Source organism: Cherax quadricarinatus, chromosome 79 (assembly GCF_038502225.1).
Source record: "Cherax quadricarinatus isolate ZL_2023a chromosome 79, ASM3850222v1, whole genome shotgun sequence".
NCBI classification, from domain to species: Eukaryota; Metazoa; Arthropoda; class Malacostraca; order Decapoda; family Parastacidae; genus Cherax; species Cherax quadricarinatus.
The window spans coordinates 19,826,219-19,852,326 of record NC_091370.1 but is presented as its reverse complement, the minus strand read 5'-3'; the positions used below and the strand labels follow the sequence as shown (position 1 = coordinate 19,852,326).

The window sequence follows — 26,108 nt, the reverse complement described above, 5'->3', positions numbered from 1 at the left end:
AGAGATCAATGGTCAGTGGTCACCTGCTAACTCCCAGAGCCTAAGCTCTGGGAGTTAGCGTGGGGTGTTACCAAGCACCAGGGCTTGTTGCAGTGTTTTAGAATCTCAGGTTCAAGTGTTGAAGAAGGAGGTTTTACTTCTTCAGGAGGAAAATTGGAGACTGAAGCTTCACCTCGATGAGTTTGGGAATGAGTGTAAGAAGGGTTTAGCTCGTAAGGAGGAAATGGTCACTAGCAGTGAGAGTGGCAGCCGCTTTAAGTGGCAAGTGGTTCAGAGTTTAGAAAGAAGGAAGATAAGGAGGGTTAATAGAGAAAATGTGAATGTAAGAAATCGATTCTCTGTTCTCCAGGACGAGTGCACTACAGTGGTTAGTAAGGTTGAAGGTACCACTGATTCCCCTGCTAATCAAGGTAAGAATATTTTAATTGTAGGTGATTCTCAGGTAAGATATATGGACCGTGCTTTTTGCAACAGAGACAGAAAGGTCAGAGAGAGAGTGTACCTTCCTGGAGCTGGTGTTGGTGACATAGTCAGCAGATTGGGTAATATTATGGCAGGTAATGGGAACAAGCCCATTATCTGTCTTAGTGCTGGGGGTAATGACATTGGGAAGGGCAGGAGAGAGGAGCTGCTGGATAAATACAGGTCAGCCATAGAAGTAGTTAGGTTTAAGGGAGGGATCCCAGTCATATGTAGCATCTTGCCTAGAAAGGGAGTGGGCAATGAATGGATGTCTAGGGCAACTGGTATAAATTGCTGGCTAGACAGGTACTGCAAGGAACTTGCAATCCCATTCATTGATAACTGGAACCTATTCTTTGGCAAACATGATATGTATGCAACTGATGGGGTTCATCTCTCTGTGGTTGGAGTGGTTGCATTAGCCAATTTGACAGAGAGGGTTATTGATGACTTGTCTAGGAATTTAAACTGATAGATTATAGAGGTATGGGTATTTGTGGGAAACAATCAGGCTGCAGTATTAGGGTTAAAAACAGCAAATACCGGGATACCTCAGGGATATGTTTGAAAGACAATATTCAAAATAAAGTTGCTAGTAATGGCAAATCAATTGATCAACAAACAAAGAGAGATAGCAGAGGGCAACGAGTGACTAGCTCCCTTAAGGTTTACTATACAAATAGTAGGAGCTTAAGAAATAAGATAGATGGGCCAAGATTACTTGTAGTGTAGGCAATATAGATATTATTGGTATAACAGAAACCTGGTTCAACCTGAAAGATAGAGAAATGCCTTCTGAATGCAACACACAGAGTTATAAACTATTCCACACTGATAGGGTCAACAGGAAGGGTGGTGGAGTGGCGATGTTTGTCAGAGAAAATTTAAATTGTTGTCTTAGATATGATATAAGATTAGAAACATCGAACACAGAATCTGTTTGGCTACAGTTTCTCGATGGCGGAGACAAATTAATTTTGGGTGTGATTTATAGGCCCCCAAACCTTCATAGGGAGGGCAGTAAGCTGTTGTTGGACGAAATTCATAAGGCATCTGGATATGAAAACGTTGTGATAATGGGAGATTTTAACTTTAGACAAATTAATTGGAACAATATGACAGGAAATCTTGAGTCTAGTGACTTTCTTGATACGGTTCAGGATTGCTTTTTAGAACAGGTTGTGACAGAACCAACTAGAGGAAACAATCTGCTTGACTTGGTTCTTGCCAACAAAGAGTCACTAATTAATAATCATGAGGTTAATGATGAGCTTGGGGAAAGTGATCACAAATCACTTAGTTTCAATATATCATGGAATTACCCAGATAACTGCAATCAAATGTCTGTCCCAGATTTTCGCTTGGCCGGCTTCATGGGATTGAAAAATTACCTGGGTGGGCTAAATTGGGATGTCCTGACTAGGGGTCAGGTAGGTAATCTTGGTAGCCAATATGACGTTTTTCAGAGCATAGTTCTAGTGCCCATACAACTTTTGTTCCGAGTAGGGAAATTAGATCTAACAAAAATGATCCCAAATGGATGAACAATAGATTAAAACATCTCATTGGTCAAAAGAGAGGCATATATAGGCGTATCAAAAGAGGGGATGGGCAGGTGCAAAATCAATATATTCAATTAAAGAGAGATGTAAAGAAAGGAATAAGGAAAGCAAAAAGGGATTATAAGGCTAAGGTCGCAAGGGATTCAAAGACTAACCCAAAAGGGTTCTTTCAGGTATACAGAAGTAAGAAAGATTAGGGACAAGATAGGCCCACTTAAGAGTAACTCTGGTCAGATCACTGACAGTGATAAGGATATGTGTGAAATTCTCAATACCTACTTCCTCTCAGTTTTCACCCAGGAAAATACTAGCGATATTCCTGAAATAAGAGATTATGTAGAACAGGATGATAATAAACTATGTACGATTGTGGTAACTAGTGACATGGTCCTCAGACAAATAGAGAAACTAAAACCTAACAAATCCCCAGGCCCTGATGAACTGTTTGCAAGGGTGTTAAAGGAATGTAAAGAGGAACTTAGCATACCTTTGGCTAATCTTTTTAACATATCACTACATACTGGCATAGTGCCTGATAAGTGGAAAATGGGAAATGTAATACCTATGTACAAGGCAGGTGACAGTTCCTTAGCTTCGAACTATAGACCAATAAGCCTTACCTTCATAGTGGGAAAATTTATGGTATCAATAATTGCCGAAGCAATTTGTAGCCATCTTGATAGGCACAGATTGATTAATGAATCTCATCATGGTTTTACAAAGAAGTGTTCCTGTCTTACGAATTTACTAACTTTTTTCACTAAAGTTTCTGAGGAGGTAGATCATGGTAATGAATATGATATTGTGTATATGGACTTCAGTAAGGCTTTCAAGAGTTCCACATCAGAGGCTACTGAGGAAACTTAAGGCACACGGAATAGGAGGAGAAATTTTTTCCTGGGTAGAGGCATGGCTCACAAATAGGCAAAAGAGAGTTTGCATAAATGGGGAGAAATCAGAATGGGGGCACGTCACAAGCGGTGTTCCTCAGGGGTCAGTGTAGGGTCTGCTGTTGTTCACAATTTACATAAACGACATAGGTGAGGAAATAAATTGCGATATAAGCAAATTTGCTGATGATACCAAAATAGGCCGTCCAATTCATTCTAATGAGGACACTAGAGCACTCCAGGATGATTTGAATAGACTGATGCAACGGTCGGAGAAGTGGCAGATGCAGTTTAATATAGACAAATGCAAAGTTCTAAATGTTGGACAGGAAAATAACCATGTGACACATAAACTAAATAATGTAGATTTTAATACTACTGATTACGAAAAGGATTTAGGAGTTCTGGTTAGCAGTAATCTAAAATCAAGACAACAGTGCATTAGTGTTCGCAATAAAGCTAACAGAATTCTTGGCTTCATATCTAGAAGTATAAATAATAGAAGTCCTCAGGTTGTTCTTCAACTCTATATATCCTTGGTTAGGCCTCATTTAGACTATGCTGCTCAGTTCTGGTCACTGTATTACAAAATGGACATAAATGCTCTGGAAAACGTACAGAGGAAGATGACAAAGATGATCCCATGTATCAGAAATCTTCCCTATGAGGATAGACTGAGGGTCCTCAATCTGCACTCTCTCGAAAGGCATAGAATTAGGGGGATATGATCGAGATGTATAAATGGAAAACAGGAATAAAGGAGATGTAAATAGCGTGCTGAAAATTTCCAGCCAAGACAGGACTCGCAGCAATGGTTTCAAGTTGGAAAAATTCAGATTCAGGAACGATATAAGAAAGCGCTGGTTTGGTAATAGAGTTGTGGATGAGTGGAACAAACTCCCGAGTACAGTTATTGAGGCTAAAGCATTGTGTAGTTTTAAAAACAGGTTAGATAAATACATGAGTGGGTGTGAGTTGGACCTGGCTAGCTTGTGCTGCTGGGTCTGGTGCCGTGCTCCTTCCTTGAGTGGAGGTGGCCAGACTGGGTGGGTCATTGGGCTTATCTGGGAAGGGGGAGGGGAAATGGACCTCCTCCGCATGGGTCAGTAGGCCTGTTGCAGTGTTCTTTCTTATGCTCTTATGTTCTAATGTTAATACCAAGAACAATGTCATCGTGTTTGCATCGCTATTGGGCCATGCGGACGTGCTGCGCAGTAGCTCCTGATTGAGTTGGCTTTTGCGCAGTTGTTATGTACTTAGCTCTGTGAAGACCTGTTTGGCGCTCTCTACGAATTGAAGCAAGATGCCCTCCATCGAGCAACTTTACCAACAGCTTAAGGAAGAATTGAGGATGGCGAAGTTGGAGATTCGGCGACTGACCGAGGAAAACAAGAAGATTCGTAGTAGTCCTCCTGTTTTGAGTCCTCAGGTCAAGAAGGGAAACTGGTCAGTGGCTGGACAGCAGGGAACGAAGTTGACGATCAAGAAGACGAATGGAAAGGTAGAAACGATGAAAAAGAAAGAGACTGCCGTGGAAACTGTTGTGGAAACATCTAATACATTCTCAGTGCTACCCGACAAATGTGAGTCGACTACTGGGAACGTCACGACGAACGACACCAAGGAAGGTAAGAATATTGTTGTTGTTGGGGATAGACAAGTTAGGTATATGGATAGGGCGTTCTGCTTGAAGGGCAGGAGTAGGAGACAGAGAGTTTGCTTTCCTGGGGCTGGGATGGAGGATATTGTTAGCCATCTGGATGACATCATGAGAGGTAATGGGAGCAATCCTATTATCTGTCTCAGTGCTGGAGGCAACGATGTTGGCAGACGTAGGAGTGAAGACCTGATTAGCAGGTATAGGTCAGCAATAGAAATAATTAGGAGTAAGGGTGGGAACCCTGTCATATGTGGTGTTTTGCCAAGGAGAGGAGTTGGAAATGAATGATTGTCCAGGGCAATTGGTGACAATTGCTGGCTGGACAAATACTGTAAGGAAAATGCGGAAACATTCATTGACAACTGGGACCTCTTCTATGGCAGAAATGACATGTATGCCAGGGATGGGGTTCACTTATCTAGGTCTGGGGTGGTAGCACTGGCAACTGCAGTGGAGGGAGCAGTTAGGACTTTAAACTAGGAATAGTTAGTGGTATGGGTTTTGGCAGGAAAACAGTGAAGTCCCAGTGTAGTAATATTACGAGTTCTAGGGGAACTAGTAATAAGCAGAACGAGGTAGATATTGAAAAGCCAGGGACTTTGGGTGAGCATGAAGAGTAAAGAGAAAGGAGAGTCTTTCAATGTTTATTATGCTAATTGTCATAGTGCTAGGAATAAGATGGACGAGTTGAGACTAGTTGCTAGTGCAGGTAACATTGATGTATTTGCCTTAACTGAGACATGGTTTAATTCAAAAAGTCGGGACATGCCTGCGGAATGTCACATTCAGGGTTTTAAATTGTTCCAAGTAGATAGAAGTATCGGGAAGGGGGGTGGGGTGGCATTGTATGTCCGAGATCGCTTGAACTGTTGCATAAAAACGGGTATTAAGTCTGAAGTAACACATACAGAGTCTGTTTGGATAGAATTTTCAGAGGGGCATGAAAAACTGATTTTAGGAGTGATATACCGTCCCCCAAACTTAGATAGGGACCAAGGAAGACTACTATGGGAGGAAATTGTCAAGGCCACATGGCACGATAATGTAGTAATTCTAGGAGACTTTAACTTTAGTCATATTGATTGGAATTTCTTGACTGGGAATTTAGAATCATAAGACTTCTTAGAAGTAGTTCAGGATTGTTTTTTGAAGCAGTTTGTGACAGAACCTACAAGGGGAAATAACCTGCTTGACTTAGTTATGGCAAACAATGAATCCCTTGTTAATAATTTAGAAATTTCAGAGGAACTGGGTGCTAGCGACCACAAATCAATTACATTTAGCATTGAATGGAAGTACGATAGTAGCGATAACTCAGTAACAGTCCCAGATTTTCGCTTAGCAGATTACGATGGGCTTAGAGAACACTTATCATCTGTTGACTGGGGTAACGAAGTGAGCTATCAATATGACAGTTTTCTGAACACTATACATGCTGCTCAAAGAACGTTTATCCCATATAAAGAAATTAGATCAAATAGAAATGACCCAAAATGGATGAATAATAGGCTCAAATATCTACTAGGGCATAAGAAAGGAATTTATAGGCGTATCAAAAGTGGTGAGGGTCATCTTATGAATCAGTATATTGACATTAAGAGGGACATTAAAAAGGGGATAAGAAAAGCTAAAAGGGACTATGAAATTAAAGTTGCTAGAGATTCTAAAACTAACCCAAAAAGTTTTTTCCAGGTCTATAGAACAAAAGTTAGAGATAAGATAGGTCCCCTTAAAAATAACTATGGGCACCTTACTGACAAAGAGAATGAAATGTGCTCGATTTTTAATAATTATTTTCTCTCAGTTTTTACACAGGAAGACACTAACAATATTCCAGTAATTAATTTTTATAGTGGGCTAGAAGAAGATAAATTATGTAACATCACAGTCACTAGTGAAATGGTTGTGAAGCAGATAGACAGACTGAAGCAAAATAAGTCGCCGGTTCCTGATGAGGTTTTTTCAAGGGTTCTTAAGGAATGCAAAATGGAACTCTGTGAACCATTAACTAAAATTTTTAATTTATCTCTTCAAACAGGTGTAGTGTCTGATATGTGGAAGATGGCTAATGTAATTCCTATTTTTAAAACAGGGGACAAGTCGAACATCAAAATGGTATACAATACCGACAGGTTGTTAGGTAAGACACATATGCAACAGTTAGACAACTTTATTCCGAAACGTTTCGCCTACACAGTAGGCTTCTTCAGTCGAATACAGAAAGTAGGCAGGAACAGTAGAGATGTGAAGTTCCTGACTATGGAACTTAACTGCTCCAGGCTGAGGGACTGACAACCTCAAATTCTACGACTTCAAGGGTGATGGACTGATTACATCGTCTTCACATCTCTACTGTTCCTGCCTACTTTCTGTATTCGACTGAAGAAGCCTACTGTGTAGGCGAAACGTTTCGGAATAAAGTTGTCTAACTGTTGCGTATGTGTCTTACCTAACAACCTGTCGGTATTGTATACCATTTTGATGTTCATCCTGTCAGACACTGCAACACATGGCATCTTGGTACAGAAAACACCTTGGACAAGCTTTTCAAGTGAAAAGGGTTGGATCTGAGAGGGACATAACCTCTCAGTGGCTCCATTTTCACTATTACTACTACTACTCTGCACCTCTCCTTCCGACAGTATTTAAGTCTCTGCACTGTCGCTTGTTCTTCAGATAGTTCCTGACTATGGAACTGAACTGCTCCAGGCTGAGGGACTGACAACCTCAAATTCTACGACTTCAAGGGTGATGGACTGATTACATCGTCTTCACATCTCTACTGTTCCTGCCTACTTTCTGTATTCGACTGAAGAAGCCTACTGTGTAGGCGAAACGTTTCGGAATAAAGTTGTCTAACTGTTGCATATGTGTCTTACCTAACAACCTGTCGGTATTGTATACCATTTTGATGTTCATCCTGTCAGACACTGCAACACATGGCATCTTGGTACAGAAAACACCTTGGACAAGCTTTTCAAGTGAAAAGGGTTGGATCTGAGAGGGACATAACCTCTCAGTGGCTCCATTTTCACTATTACTACTACTACTCTGCACCTCTCCTTCCGACAGTATTTAAGTCTCTGCACTGTCGCTTGTTCTTCAGATAGTTCCTGACTATGGAACTGAACTGCTCCAGGCTGAGGGACTGACAACCTCAAATTCTACGACTTCAAGGGTGATGGACTGATTACATCGTCTTCACATCTCTACTGTTCCTGCCTACTTTCTGTATTCGACTGAAGAAGCCTACTGTGTAGGCGAAACGTTTCGGAATAAAGTTGTCTAACTGTTGCATATGTGTCTTACCTAACACACAGGGGACAAGTCGTTACCGTCAAATTACCGCCCAATAAGCCTGACCTCAATTGTAGGCAAATTACTAGAGTCAATTATAGCTGAGATTATAAGAAGCCATCTCGATAAGCATAGCTTGATTAATGATACTCAGCATGGATTCACAAGAGGCCGGTCTTGTCTAACTAATTTATTAACTTTCTTCAGTAAAGCTTTAGAGGCTGTTGACCATGATAAAGAATTTGATATTATTTACTTAGATTTTAGTAAGGCTTTTGATAGAGTTAAGCACCATAGACTGTTAAAGAAAGTGGCAGCTCATGGCATTGGGGGAAAAGTGCTCTCGTGGATCGAGTCATGGCTCACTGACAGGAAGCAGAGAGTGTCCATAAGTGGGGTTAAATCCGAGTGGGGATCTGTAACAAGTGGCGTTCCACAGGGATCATTCTTGGGCCCGTTGTTGTTTATAATATATATCAATGATCTTGATGAGGGAATTACTAGTGATATGAGCAAATTCGCCGATGACACAAGGATAGGTAGGATAATTGATTCAAACGTAGATGTTATGGAACTTCAGGAGGATTTAAACAAACTCTATTCTTGGTCAGAAAAGTGGCAGATGCAGTTCAATGTAGATAAATGCAAGGTTCTGAAGTTTGGGAGTGCCCATAACCCTAGTACTTATAAGTTAAATGATGTAGAACTTAGGCATACAGATTGCGAAAAGGACTTGGGGGTTATGGTGAGCAGCAACCTTAAACCAAGACAGCAATGCCTAAGCGTACGTAATAAGGCAAATAGATTACTGGGATTTATATCAAGAAGTGTAAGCAACAGAAGTCCAGAGGTCATACTGCAGCTTTATACATCATTAGTAAGGCCTCACCTAGATTATGCAGCTCAGTTCTGGTCTCCATATTACAGAATGGACCTAAATTCGTTAGAAAACATTCAGCGTAGGATGACTAAATTAATACATAGCATTAGAAATCTTCCTTATGAAGAAAGATTGAAGACTCTTAAGTTACATTCACTTGTTAGACGAAGAATGAGGGGAGACCTGATCGAAGTGTATATGTGGAAGATAGGAATTAATAAAGGGGATATTAATAAGGTCTTGAGGGTGTCTCTCCAAGAGAGAACCTGCAGTAATGGATTTAAATTAGATAAGTTTAGATTTAGAAAGGACATAGGAAAGTATTGGTTTGGAAATAGGGTAGTTGATGAGTGGAACAGTCTACCTAGTTGGGTTATTGAGGGTAGGACTTTGGGTAGTTTCAAATCTAGGTTGGATAAGTACATGAGTGGGAGGGGTTGGATTTGAGTGGGACTTTCACATCAGAGCTTATTTCTTGGGTGGCATTGAAAATTGGGTTGGGCAAATGTTTGTTAGTGAGATGAATTGTAAAGGACCTGCCTAGTATGGGCCAACAGGCCTCCAGCAGTGTTCCTCCTTTCTTATGTTCTTATGTTCTTAACACCAACAACGATGTTAACACCAAAAACAATGTTAACACAAACAACGATGTTAACACCAACAACAATGTTAACACCAACAACAATGTTAACACTAACAACGATGTTAACACCAACAATGTTAACACCAACAACAATCTTAAGAACAACAACAATGTTAACACCAACGACAATGTTAACACCAATAATAAAGTAAGCACCATCAACAATGTTAACACCAACATAAATTTTTAACACCAAAAACAATGTCAACACCAACTACAGTGTTAACACCAACATAAATGTTAACACCAACAATAATGTTAACACCAACAACAATGTTAACACGAACAATAAAGTTAACACCAACAATATTAACATCAACAACAGTGTTAACACAAATAATAATGTTAACACCAACAACAATGTTAACACCAACTACAATGTTAACACCAACAACAATGCTAACACCAACAACATTGTTAACAATAATATAAATGTTAACACCAACTATAATCTTAACACCAACAACAATATTAACATCAACAACAATATTAACACCAACAACAATATTAACACCAACAACAAAGTTAATACCAATAATAATGTAAACACCAACATTAATGTTAACACAAACTACAATGTTAACTCCAACAGCAATGTTAACACCAACAACATTGTTAACACCACCATAAGTGTTAACAACCAAAACAATGTTAACACAAACAACAATATTAATGCCAACAACAAAGTTAACACGAATAATAATGTCAACACCAACAACGATGAACATTAAAATGGTATAAAATACCGACAGATTGTTAGGTAAGACACATATGCAACAGTTAGGTATCTTTATTTCGAAACGTTTCGCCTACACAGTAGGCTTCTTCAGTCGAGTACAGAAAAGTTGATAGAAGCAGAAGATACTTGAAGACGATGTAATCAGTCCATCACCCTTAAAGTTTTGAGGTGGTCAGTCCCTCAGTCTGGAGAAGAGCATTGTTCCGTTGTCTGTTAACAACGATGTTAACACCAACAACAATGCTAAGACCAACAATGTTAACACCAACAACAATGTTAGCACTACCATAAATGTTAACAACCACAACGATGTTAACACCAACAACAATGTTAACACCAACAATGTTAACAACAACAATGTTAAGACCAACAATGTTAACACCAACAACAATGTTAGCACTAACAACAATGTTAACACCAACAACAATGTTAACACAAACAACAATGTTAACACCGACATAAATGTTAACACCACCAACAGTATTAACACCAACAACAATGCTAACAAGCACAACAATGTTAACACCAACAACAGCGTTAACACCAACATAAATGTTAGCACCAACAGCAATGTTAACACAAACAACAATGTTAACACCAACAAAAATTTTAACACCAACATCAATGTTAACACTAACTACAATGTTAACACCAATAAAAATGTTAATACCAACAACATTGATAACACCTACATAAATGTTACCAACCAAAACAATCTTAACACCAACAACAACGTTAACACCAAGAACATTGTTAAAAACCACAACAATGTTAAAAACCACAACAATGTTAACAACCACAACAATGTTAACAAACACAACAATGTTAACAACCACAACAATGTTATCAACCACAGCAGTGTTAACATCCATAACAATGTCAACGCCAACAACAATGTTAACACCAACAACGATGTTAACACCAACAACAATGTTAACACCAACAACAATGTTATCACCAAACAATGTTAACACCAACAGCAATCTTAACACTAACAACAATGCTAACACCAACAACGTTGTTAACACAAACAAGAGTGTTAACACCAACAACAATGTTAACACCAACAACAATGTTACCTCCAACAATGTTAACACCAACAGCAATGTTAACACCAACAACGATATTAACACCAACAACAATGTTAACAAGAAGAACAATGTTATCACCAACAATGTTAACACCTACAGCATTTTTAACACCAATAACGATTTTAACACCAACAACGTTGTCAACATAAGCAACAATGTTAACACCAACAACATTGTTAACACCAACAACAATGTTATCACCAACAATGTTAACAGCAACAGCAATGTTAACAATAATAACGATGTTAACACGAACAACAATGTCAACACCAACAACAATATTACCACCAACAACAATGTTAACACCAACAACAATGTTATCACCAACAATGTTAACACCAACAGCAATGTTAACACTAACAACGATGCTAACATCAACAACGATGTTAACACAAAGAAGTTAACATCAACAACAAAGTTAACACCAACAACAATGGTATGACCAACAAAGTTAACACCAACAACGATGTTAACACCAACAACAATGCTATCACCAACAATGTTAACACCAACAGCAATGTTAACACCAACAACATTAACAACACCAACAATGTTAAAAAGCACAACAATTTTCACACCAACAATGTTAACACCAACAACAATGTTAACACAAACAACAATGTTAACACCAACAAAAATATTAACACCAATATCAATGTTAGCACTAACTACAATGTTAACACCTATAACACCGCAAACATCAACAACGTTGTTAACACCAACAATGTTAACATCAAGAGCAATGTCAACACCAACAACAATGTTAACACCAACTATGTTAACACCAACAACAATATTAACACTAACAACAATTTTAACACCAATAACAATGTAAACACCAACATTAATGTTAACACAAACTACAATGTTAACTTCAACAGCAATGTTAACACCAACAACATTGTTAACACCACCATAAATGTTAACAACCACAACAATGTTAACACAAACAACAATATTAATGCCAACAACAAAGTTAACACCAATAATAATGTCAACAACAACAACGATGTTAACACCAACAGCAATGTTAATACCAACAATATTAACACAACAAACAATGTTAACAAGCACAACAATTTTCACACCAACAATGTTAACACCAACAACAGAGGTAACACCAACATAATTGTTAACAAAAACAACAATTTTAACACCAACAAATATGTTAACACCAACTTCAATGTTAACACTAACTACAATGTTAACACCAATAACAATGTTAACACCAACAACAATGTTAACACCAAGAACATTGTCAACAACCACAACAATGTTAACAACCACAACAATGTTAACAAACACAACAATGTTAACAACCACAACATTGTTAACAACGACAGGAATGTTAACAGCCATAACAATGCTAACACCAACAACAATATTAACACCAACAACAATGTTAACAAACACAACAATGTTAACCCCGACAACAATGTCAACACCAACAACAATGTTAAAACCAACAACAGTGTTAACACCAACAATGTTAACAATAACAACGATATTAAAACCAACAACAATGTTAACACCAACAACAATGTTAACAACCTCAGCAATGTTAATACCAACAATGTTAACACCAAAAACAATGTCAACACCAACAACAATGATAACACCGACAACAATGTTATCACCAAACAATGTTAACACCAACAGCAATGTTAACACTAACAACAATGCTAACACCAACAACGTTGTTAACACAATCAAGAGTGTTAACACCAACAACAATGTTAACACCAACAACAATGTTAACACCAACAACAATGTTGTCACCAAGAACGATGTTAACACCAACAACAACGTTATCACCAACAATGTTAACATCAACAGCAATGTTAACAACCACAGCAAGTTTCCCACCAACAATGTTAACACCAATAACAATGTTATCATCAACAATGTTAACACCAAAAACAATGCTAACACCAACAACAATGTTAACACCAACAACAATGTTAATGCCAACAACAATGATAACACCAACAACAATGCTAACAACAAAAACAACGTTATCACCAACAATGTTAACACCTACAGCATTTTTAACACCAATAACGATGTTAACACCCACAACGTTGTTAACACAAACAACAAAGTTAACACCAACAACAATGTTATCACCATCAATGTTAACACCAACAGCAATGTGAACAATAATAACGATGTTAACACGAACAACAATGTCAACACCAACAACAATATTAACACCAACATCAATGTTAACACCAAGATCTTTGTTAACAACCACAACAATGTTAACAACCTCAGCAATGTTAACAAACACACCAATGTTAACAACCACAACAATGTTAACAACCACAGCAATGTTAACATCCATAACAATGTTAACACCAACAACAATGTTAACACCAACAACAATGTTAACAAAAACAACAATGTTAACATCAACAACAATGTCAACACCAACAACAATGTTATCACCAACAACAATGTTATCACCAAACAATGTTAACACCAACAGCAATGTTAACACTAACAACAATGCTAACACCAACAACGTTGTTAACACCACTAACAATGTTAACAACAAGAACAATGTTATCACCAACAATGTTAACACCTACAGCATTTTTAACACCAATAACGATGTTAACACCAACGACGTTGTTAACACAAACAACAGTGTTAACACCAGCAACATTGTTAAAATCAACAACAATGTTATCACCAACAATGTTAACACGAACAACAATATTAACACCAACAACAATGTTAACACCAACAACAATGTTATCACCAATAATGTTAACACCAACATCAATGTTAACACTAACTACAATGTTAACACCAATAACAATGTTAACACCAACAACAATGTTAACACCAAGAACTTTGTTAACTACCACAACAATGTTAACAATCACAATAATGTTAACAAACACAACAATGTTGACAACCACAACAATGTTAACAACCAAAACAATGTTAACATCCATAACAATGTTAACACCAACAAACCATACCCCCGGCCGGGATTGAACCCGCGGTCATAGAGTCTCAAAACTCCAGACCGTCGCGTTAGCCACTAGACCAGCTAGCCACAATAAGATTCATCCAACTAGGTATATTTCTACACCATAGGAAGGTTAGCACAGGCACCTCTGTGACCACAAATGCAAGTTTTTACAGACGAATCTCCAGCTAGCGTGGCCGTGACGAACTCTAGCTCAAGTCCCTTCACTGCCGTCAACATGACTCAAGAAATCGTAATGACACGATTGCAAACAAACCATACCCCGGCCGGGATTGAACCCGCGGTCATAGAGTCTCAAAACTCCAGCCCGTCATTACGATTTTTTGAGTCATGTTGACGGCAGTGAAGGGACTTGAGCTAGAGTTCGTCACGGCCACGCTAGCTGGAGATTCGTCTGTAAAAACTTGCATTTGTGGTCACAGAGGTGCCTGTGCTAACCTTCCTATGGTGTAGAAATATACCTAGTTGGATGAATCTTATTGTGGCTAGCTGGTCTAGTGGCTAACGCGACGGTCTGGAGTTTTGAGACTCTATGACCGCGGGTTCAATCCCGGCCGGGGGTATGGTTTGTTTGCAATCGTGTCATTACGATTTCTTGAGTCATGTTAACACCAACAACAATGTTAACACCAACAACAGTGTTAACACCGACAACAATGTTATCACCAAACAATGTTAACACCAACAGCAATGTTAACACTAACACCAATGCTAACACCAACCATGTTAACACAAACAAGAGTGTTAACACCAACAACAATGTTATCACCAATAATGTTAACATCAACAGCAATGATAACAACCACAACAAGTTTCCACCAACAATGTTAACACCAACAACGATGTTAACACAAACAACAATGTTATTACCAACAATGTTAACACCAACAACAATGTTAACAACCACAACAAGTTTCCCACCAACAATGTTAACATCAACAACAATGTTAACACCAACAACAATATTAACACCAACAACAATATTATCACAATGTTAACACCAACAGCAAAGTTAACACCAACAACGATGTTAACACCAACAACAATGTTAACAACAAGCACAAGGTTATAACCTACAATGTTAACACCTACAGCATTTTTAACACCAATAACGATGTTAACACCAACAACGTTGTTAACACAAACAACAATGTTAACACCAACAACATTGTTAACACCAACAACAATGTTAACACCTACAGCATTTTTAACACCAATAACGATGTTAACACCAACAACGTTAACACAAACAATAATGTTAACACCAACAATGTTAACACCAGCAAAAATTTTAACACCAACAACAATATTAACACCAATAACAATGTTAACACCAATAATAATGTTAACACCAGCAACGATGTTAACACCAACAGCAATGTTAATACCAACAATATTAACACCACAAACAATGTTAACAAGCTCAACAATTTTCACACCAACAATGTTAACACCAACAACAGAGGTAACACCAACGTAATTGTTAACACAAACAACAATGTTAACACCAACAAAAATGTTAACACCAATTTCAATATTAACACTAACTACAATGTTAACACCAATAACAATGTTAACACCAACAACAATGTTAACACCAAGAACATTGTTAACAACCACAACAATGTTAACAACCACAACAATGTTAACAAACACAAGAATGTTAACAACCACAACATTGTTAACAACCACAGGAATGATAACAGCCATAACAATGCTAACACCAACAATAATGTTAACACCAACAACAATGTTAACAAACACAACAATGTTAACACCGACAACAATGTCAACACCAACAACAATGTTAAATCCAACAACAGTGTTAACACAAACAATGTTGTAAAGTAAAAGGACACAAGTGCAACTAATGTGACATTTATTGTGGCAACGTTTCGCTCTCCAGGAGCTTTATCAAGCCATTACAAACAATACATGGACACAGAGGGTATATAAAGGCTCAGAGTGAGGTGCAATACTAGTGAGGCACCATGTCTATGTTCACTAGTGGTAGTAGTAGTAGTAGCAGCAGTAGTAGTAGTAGTAGTAGTAGTAGTAGTAGTAGTAGTAGTAGTAGTAGTAGTAGTAGTAGTAGTAGTAGTGGTAGTGACAAAAGTAATACAATATGGTAGAGCAATTAATTCGTACATGAGTAAAAGGATATAAAAGCTATTACTTGGGTAACATAAAAATAGGTTGGACAAATATAGACTGGAATGAGGCAGCTTGTTTCAGTGTTCACTCTCTGTAATGTGCTTTGTGTAGTATAACAGGAGAGACTACGTGATGGCAGGGTTTACTGTTTTCAGGAGGATTCTTGCTAAGACTTCGGAGATGGTGAAGCTGTCGTTGTTTTGTTTAATTGTATTCGAAACAGCGATCAGTGCTGATTCGAGGCAGTTGCGTCTGCGGAAATTAGTTTCTTTGATCACTAATTGGGCGTCTCTGAATTTCATGAGATGATTGGTGGAATTTCGGTGTTGTACACAGGGGTTGTTCAAGTTATCGTTCCTACATGCTTAAACGTGTTCATTGAGGCGGGTGTCGAGGTTTCTGGCTGTTTCACCTACGTAAATCTTGTCACAGCCTCCACAGGGTATAGTGTAAACTCCTGCATTGACTGGTTCGTGGTGCTTGGATTTTGTCCTGGTTAGATCCTTTATTGAAGTGCTAGAAGCGATGGCGACTCTGGTGTTAGCTTGTGAAAGTACTTTTGAGACGTTCAGTGCAACCTGGCTGTTGGGAAGAATTATAACTTTGCTGGGAGTGGTGTTGATGCGTGGAGAATTTATGATCTGAAGAGCTCTTTTCTTGCAGTCTTTGATGAAAAAAGAAGGAAAATGTAACTCGTCAAGAAACTCAGGACTACAAATTCTTGAACTTGAACAACACCGAAATTCCACCAATCATCTCATGAAATTCAGAGACGCCCAATTAGTGATCAAAGAAACTAATTTCCGCAGACGCAAGTGCCTCGAATCAGCATTGATCACTGTTTCGAATACAATTAAACAAAACAACGGCAGCTTCACCATCTCCGAAGTCTTAGCAAGAATCCTCCTGAAAACAGTAAACCCTGCCATCACATAGTCTCTCCTGTTATACTACACAAAGCACATTACAGAGAGTGAACACTGAAACAAGCTGCCTCTTTCCAGTCTATATTTGTCCAACCTATTTTTATGTTACCCAAGTAATAGCTTTTATATCCTTTAACTCATGTACGAATTAATTGCTCTACCATATTGTATTACTTTTGTCACTACTACTACTACTACTACTACTACTACTACTACTACTACTACTACTACTACTACTACTACTACTACTACTACCACTAGTGAACATAGACATGGTGCCTCACTAGTATTGCACCTCACTCTGAGCCTTTATATACCCTCTGTGTCCATGTATTGTTTGTAATGGCTTGATAAAGCTCCTGGAGAGCGAAACGTTGCCACAATAAATGTCACATTAGTTGCACTTGTGTCCTTTTACTTTACATATTGTCGGTAATTCTACCAACTTTATTACCAACAATGTTAACAATAACAACGATATTAACACCAACAACAATGTTAACACCAACAGCAATGTTAACAACCTCAGCAATGTTAATACCAACAATGTTAACACCAAGAACAATGTCAACACCAACAACAATGATAACACCAACAACAATGTTATCACCAAACAATGTTAACACCAACAGCAATGTTAACACCAACAACGTTGTTAACACAAACAAGAGTGTTAACACCAACAACAATGTTAACACCAACAACAATGTTAACACCAACAACAAAGTTGTCACCAACAACGATGTTAACACCAACAACAATGTTATCACCAACAATGTTAACATCAACAGCAATGTTAACAACCACAGCAAGCTTCCCACCAACAATGTTAACACCAATAACAATGTTATCACCAACAATGTTAACACCAAAAACAATGCTAACACCAACAACAATGTTCACATCAACACCAATGTTAACGCCAACAACAATGATAACACCAACAACAATGTTATCACCAACAATGTTAACACCAACAGCAATGTTAACACCAACAACGATGTTAACACAAACAACAATGTTAACAACAAAAACAATGTTATCACCAACAATGTTAACACCTATAGCATTTTTAACACCAATAACGATGTTAACACCAACAACGTTGTTAACACAAACAACAATGTTAACACCAACAACATTGTTAACACCAACAACAATGTTATCACCAACAATGTTAACACCAACAGCAATGTTAACAATGATAACGATGTTAACACGAACAACAATGTCAACACCAACAACAATATTAACACCCACAACAATGTTAGCACCAAAAACAATGTTATCTCCAAGAATGTTAACACCAATATCAATGTTAACACTAACTACAATGTTAACACCAATAACAATGTTAACACCAACAACAATGTTAACACCAAGAACTTTGTTAACAACCACAACAATGTTAACAACCACAACAATGTTAACAAACACAGCAATGTTAACAACCACAACAATGTTAACAACCACAGCAATGTTAACATCCATAACAATGTTAACACCAACAACAATGTTAACACCAACAACAATGTTAACACCAACAACAATGTTAACAAAAACAACAATGTTAACACCAACAACAATGTCAACACCAACAACAATGTTAACACCAACAACAATGTTAACACCAACAACAATGTTAACAACTACAGCAATGTTAACACCAACAATGTTAACACCAAGAACAATATCAACACCAACAACAATGTTAACACCAACAACAATGTTATCACCAAACAATGTTAACACCAACAGCAATGTTAACACTAACAACAATGCTAACACCAACAACGTTGTTAACACAAACAAGAGTGTTAACACCAACAACAATGGTAACACCAACAACAATGTTAACACCATCAACAATGTTGTCACCTACAACGATGTTAACAACAACAACAATGTTATCACCAACAATGTTAAATCATCAGCAATTTTAACAACCACAACAAGTTTCCCACCAACGATGTTAACACCAACAACGATGTTAACACCAACAACAATGTTATCACCAACAATATTAACACCAACAACAATGTTAACAACCACAACAAGTTTCCCACCAACAATGTTAACATCAACATCAATGTTAACACCAACAACAATGTTAACACCAACAACAATGTTAACGCCAACAACAATGTTAACACCAACAACAATGTTATCACCAACAATGTTAACACCAACACCGATGTTAACACCAATAACAATGTTAACAATAAGAACAATGTTATCACCAACAATGTTAACACCTACAGCATATTTAAAACCAATAACGATGTTAACACCAACAACGTTGTTAACACAAACACCAATGTTAACACCAGAAACATTGTTAAAACCAACAACAATATTAACACTAACAACAATGTTAACACCAACAACAATGTTATCACCAATAATGTTAACACCAACATCAATGTTAACACTAACTACAATGTTAACACCAATAACAATGTTAACACCAACAACAATATTAACACCACGAACTTTGTTAACAACCACAACAATGTTAACAACCCCAACAATGTTAACAAACACAACAATGTTAACAACCACAACAATGTTAACAACCACAGCAATGTTAACATCCATAACAATGTTAACACCAACAACAATGTCAACACCAACAACAATGTTAACACCAAGAACTTTGTTAACAACCACAACAATGTTAACAACCACAACAATGTTAACAACCACAACAATGTTAACAACCACAGCAATGTTAACATCCATAACAATGTTAACACCAACAACAATGTCAACACCAACAACAATGTTAACACCAACAACGATGTTAACACCAACAACAATGTTAACAACAACAACAATGTTAACAACCACAGCAATGTTAACACCAACAATGTTAACACCAAGAACTATGTCAACACCAACAACAATGTTAACACCGACAACAATGTTATCACCAAACAATGTTAACACCAACAGCAATGTTAACACTAACAACAATGCTAACACCAACCATGTTGTTAACACAAACAAGAGTGTTAACACCAACAACAATGTTAACACCAACAACAATGTTAGCACCAACAACAATGTTGTCACCAACAACTATGTTAACACCAACAACAATGTTATCACCAACAATGTTAACACCAACAACAATGTTAACAACCACAACAAGTTTCCACCAACAATGTTAACACCAACAACGATGTTAACACAAACAACAATATTATTACCAACAATGTTAACTCCAACAACAATGTTAACAACCACAACAAGTTTCCCACCAATAATGTTAACATCGACAACAATGTTAACACCAACAACAGTGTTAACACCAACAACAATGTTAACGCTAACAACAATGTTAACACCAACAACAATGTTATCACAAACAATGTTAACACCAACAGCAAAGTTAACACCAACAACAATGTTAACAACAAGTACAAGGTTATCACCAACAATGTTAACACCAAGAACAATGTTATCACCAACAATGTTAACACCTACAGCATTTTTAACGCCAATAACGATGTTAACACCAACAACGCTGTTAACACAAACAACAATGTTAACACCAACAACATTGTTAACACCAACAACAATGTTATCACCAACAATGTTAACACCAACAGCAATGTTAACAATAATAACGATGTTAACACGAACAACAATGTCAACACCAACAACAATATTAACACCATCAACAATGTTAACACCAACAACAATGTTATCACCAACAATGTTAACACCAACAGCAATGTTAACACTAACAACGATGCTAACACCAATAACGTTGTTAACACAAACAATTTAACACCTACAACAATGTTAACACCAACAACAATGTTAACACCAACAACAATGTTAACTCCAACAACAATGTTAACACCAACAACAATGTTAACACGAACAATATTAACACCTCCAACAATGTTAACAAGCACAACAATTTTCACACCAACAATGTAACAACAACAATGTTATCACCAACAATGTTAACCCCAACAGCAATGTTAACACTAACAACGATGTTAACACCAACAACGTTGTTAACACAAACAACAATGTTAACAACAACAACAATGTTAACACCAACAACAATGTTAACAATAATAACGATGTTAACACCAACAACACTGTCAACACCAACAACAATATTAACACCAACAGTGTTAACATCAGCAATGATAACACCTAAAACTTTGTTACACCAACAACAATTTTAACATTTCAACAATATTAACATCCGCAACAATATTAACACCAACAAGATGTTAGCACCATCAACACTGTTAACACCAGAAACAACGCTGTTAACACCTATAATGTTAAAAGATAGTTAATGTTATGATATACAGTAACATTATTAACTTTTAGAATAATGTTAGTTTATCTTATCATGTATAGTATATTAACGTTGTTAACATTAACAATAATGTTAAGATAATGTTATCATGAATATTAACATTATTAACAATAATAACAACTGACCGATGTTGTAGAAGCTCTAGCACGTTGTCAGAAGTGGTTGTGTCAGCATGATGGTTGTCAGAAGTGGTTGTGTCAGCATGATGGTTGTCAGAAGTGGTTGTGTCAGCATGATGGTTGTCAGAAGTGATGATTGTGTCAGCATATTTGATGTGGTGGTATAGTTCCAGTTGTGTACAGTGGTGGTGGGTGAGGGCAGCCAGCAGGTGAGGCAGGTGAGGCAGGTCCCCAGGAACACCACGGATAGTAATCTCCACCTTGCAGGAGCTGAGGTGTGGCAGAAGAGCAGCGTAGCTTCTCACACGTCCATCATGTACGTCAATTGTTGCTTCATTATTGAATAAGCGCGATAATTGTTTGACAATTACTGGAGACATGTTAGTGTTGTCAAGGAGGTGGAGCCACTGGTTGTTGTGTCTCATACCAGACTCTTGTAGGAGATGAACCACTTCCCGTGCAGGTGTCTCAGCTACCTGGTCTAGTACCAGGTGCAGCAGCCCAGCCACATGTATCAGAACATTCTGGTACTTGTTCATGTCCACCCCATCTGACCTGATGCTCTCTTCTAACACTCCCCTGATACTGACAGGTGTGGCAGGTGTAGCTGAGGCAGGTGTAGCTGAGGCAGGTGTAGCTGAGGCAGGTGTAAGTGTAGAATACTGTGGGTTATTAAGCTTGTTCACAATGTAGAGAGCAGCGAAGTAGTCTTGTATACCCTTGTGAGGAGCTGAGTACCGCTCCTTGATCCCCAGCATCGTCCATGTTGGTCTTAAACAAAGGAACGCTGACAACACTTCTTTATAAGGTAAACACGATAGTTTACATATTCTTTTAAGATTTTTTAAAGTGTTTACTTCAAGGTCTAACTGATCCCGTGAAAGAGTTTCCATTGATATCTTATATATATTCATCAATATTATATTTACATTGTCAGTTAATTCCGTGTCATCCATATTCTTTGTATCTTGATGGTTGGTCAGTCTCTGTATTAACTTGTGTTTACACAGTTGATGAATATTATAATATAGCTCCGTGTGAGTGACAGATGTTAAGTTTAGCTGGTCAGGGTCTTGGTCCCAGATGTATATCATGAGAATCAAATTCATTGGTAGTCTTAAGTGTTCTTGAAGTCCTAACTTCCTCACCCTCCTTACCAGTTCATCAGTATTTCTGTTATTCCCTGTTTGTTTGGTTATCTCCTGGTGGTTCACACGCACGAATTGTTCCACATTTGTCCCAGATATACCATGTAGTGTTGCATGTTGCACAGTATACTCCGCAGGGATTGTTCTCATAAAGTTCTCAACTTTTTCTGGTCGTGATGTGCACAGAAAAGCAATATTAGAAGAGTACTTAAATTCTTGCAATAGACTCTGGACTAGTGTTCTAGAACTTTCATTGTCTTCATCAAGGCCGTCAATTATAATTAAGATCTTGCAAAGCTTCATCAGTTTCGAAAGAATTTCTTTGAATTTTATAGCCACTTCTGGCATCAGTCTGTCCTGGAGGTCCTGGTAGCAGGTCATTGTTGTGTCCCGGCACTGTACCCACAGTAGAAGCTCGTAATTATCTAAGTCACTAATATTACCTTGACCTCCCTGAGTCCATTCATCTATTACTAACGTCACTAGAGTTGTCTTGCCACTACCAGCCACACCTTCAACCAATATTATATGTGGGTGAGTAGATGTACCCTGTTGTTGTGAGACCCTGTATGTAGATGACTGTGCTGATGTAGTCTGAGCAAGTTTAAGAAGGTGTTGATAACTTATATGTTGACCTTGACCTCCACGTTGGCCATGTTTGACCTCAATATCTACAGAGATTTTGTCAACTTTAAGTTTCAAGTCACTAATGATGAAAGACACCGGGCTGACATAGCTGATACTCTGGAAGATCTTCTTAAGTTTGTCACGACTGCCATTAATCATAAGATGTTTGAGCTTGTCGCCACCATACATCAGTATGTCTTCCTCTCCAGGACTCTCATTTATAATGTGGTCCAGGACATCATTCATCTGTGTGACCTCCTGCTTCACATCATCCTGGTCTCTCCCATACTTCTCTCCAGATGTCTCAAGACAACCAGTTAGCAACTCCCGAAGATTTTTTAAGCTTTCTTTATATTTTTCATCAGTAACTGCAAGTTGACCGTGAAGAACATTGTTCCTCATGTTCATTACTGAAGTAATGTAATATTCCATTACGTTACCTTCAGTATACCATTTTTGATCATTGACTGGAGCTACATCCTTACAGGCGAGTTTGATGCTATGATACAACAGTGATACATCAAACTCTGATCCATCTGGACTCTTGTTAATCGTCTCTTTTTGTGTTTTGTCAAAGGTTTTTGATGTTACTAGAACATTTATTTTGTTTAAGTAATCATCCAGCTTCATACTGGCAGGTTTGTCTGGGGTTCCCCAGAGAAATGTTTTATACAAGACATTTCTGGCACAGATCTTAACAGCCTTTACAAGTCTACAGCCATTAAACACTTGTTGATCAGCCATAGTGTGTTATGACATATATACTGTGATGTTAAGAGGTTGATGGAGACCCAGCTGCTGCTGCTGAATGCTGTTGCTGTTAATATTGCTGCTGCTGTTGTTGTTGCTGCTACTGCTGCTGCTGTTACTGTTGCTGCTGCTGCTGTTGTTGCTGCTGTTGCTGCTGGTGCTGCTGCTGTTACCGTTGCTGCTGTTGTTGTTGTTGCTGTTGTAGCTGCTGCTGCTGCTGTTGCTGCTGCTGCTGCTACTGCTGTTACTGCTGCTACTGTTACTTATACTGCTGCTGCTGTTGTTACTGTTACTGCTGCTGCTTTTATTACTGTTCCTGCTGTTAATGTTGTTGTTGTTGCTGCTGCTGTTACTGTTGTTGCTGCTGCTGCTATTAGTGTTGCTGCTGCTGCTGTTAGTGTTGCTGCTCCTTGTTAACAGTAGCGCCAGAAGTGACGATCATCACCGACTCACTTCCAACATCTGAAAAAAATAACATAAAGTATAATAATATTACAAGTGTCACTGTCACATGTATATTACAAGTGTCAGACTGTAACATGTTTAATATTACAAGTGTCAGACTGTAACATGTATAATATTACAAGTGTCAGACTGTAACATGTTTAATATTACAAGTGTCAGACTGTAACATGTATAATATTACAAGTGTCAGACTGTAACATGTATAATATTACAAGTGTCAGACTGTAACATGTATAATATTACAAGTGTCAGACTGTAACATGTATAATATTACAAGTGTCAGCCTGTAACATGTATAATATTACAAGTGTCAGACTGTAACATGTATAATATTACAAGTGTCAGACTGTAACATGTTTAATATTACAAGTGTCAGACTGTAACATGTATAATATTACAAGTGTCAGACTGTAACATGTATAATATTACAAGTGTCAGAGTGTCACATGTATAATATTACAAGTGTCACTGTCACATGTATATTACAAGTGTCAGACTGTAACATGTATAATATTACAAGTGTCAGACTGTAACATGTATAATATTACAAGTGTCAGACTGTAACATGTATAATATTACAAGTGTCAGCCTGTAACATGTATAATATTACAAGTGTCAGACTGTAACATGTTTAATATTACAAGTGTCAGACTGTAACATGTATAATATTACAAGTGTCAGACTGTAACATGTATAATATTACAAGTGTCAGAGTGTCACATGTATAATATTACAAGTGTCACTGTCACATGTATATTACAAGTGTCAGACTGTAACATGTATAATATTACAAGTGTCAGACTGTAACATGTATAATATTACAAGTGTCAGACTGTAACATGTATAATATTACAAGTGTCAGCCTGTAACATGTATAATATTACAAGTGTCAGACTGTAACATGTATAATATTACAAGTGTCAGACTGTAACATGTTTAATATTACAAGTGTCAGACTGTAACATGTATAATATTACAAGTGTCAGACTGTAACATGTTTAATATTACAAGTGTCAGACTGTAACATGTATAATATTACAAGTGTCAGACTGTCACATGTTTAATATTACAAGTGTCAGTCTGTAACATGTATAATATTACAAGTGTCAGACTGTCACATGTTTAATATTACAAATGTCAGACTGTAACATGTATAATATTACAAGTGTCAGACTGTAACATGTTTAATATTACAAGTGTCAGACTGTAACATGTATAATATTACAAGTGTCAGACTGTAACATGTTTAATATTACAAGTGTCAGACTGTAACATTTATAATATTACAAGTGTCAGACTGTCACATGTATATTACAAGTGTCAGACTGTAACATGTTTAATATTAC

At 37.5% G+C, this 26,108-nt stretch overlaps 1 protein-coding gene across 1 annotated transcript in view; it reads right to left on the bottom strand.

Moving 5' to 3' along the window:
- The window catches only part of LOC128703820 (uncharacterized), a 125,413-nt gene extending 100,655 nt beyond the window's left edge, over window positions 1-24,758 (bottom strand). Inside the window, exon 1 of the mRNA XM_053798662.2 lies at window positions 21,779-24,758. Coding sequence (XP_053654637.2) covers window positions 21,779-24,291 — 2,513 coding nt within the window. The 5' untranslated portion in view covers window positions 24,292-24,758. The remainder of the gene's footprint in view (window positions 1-21,778) is intronic.
- Window positions 24,759-26,108: the final 1,350 nt, after the last annotated feature.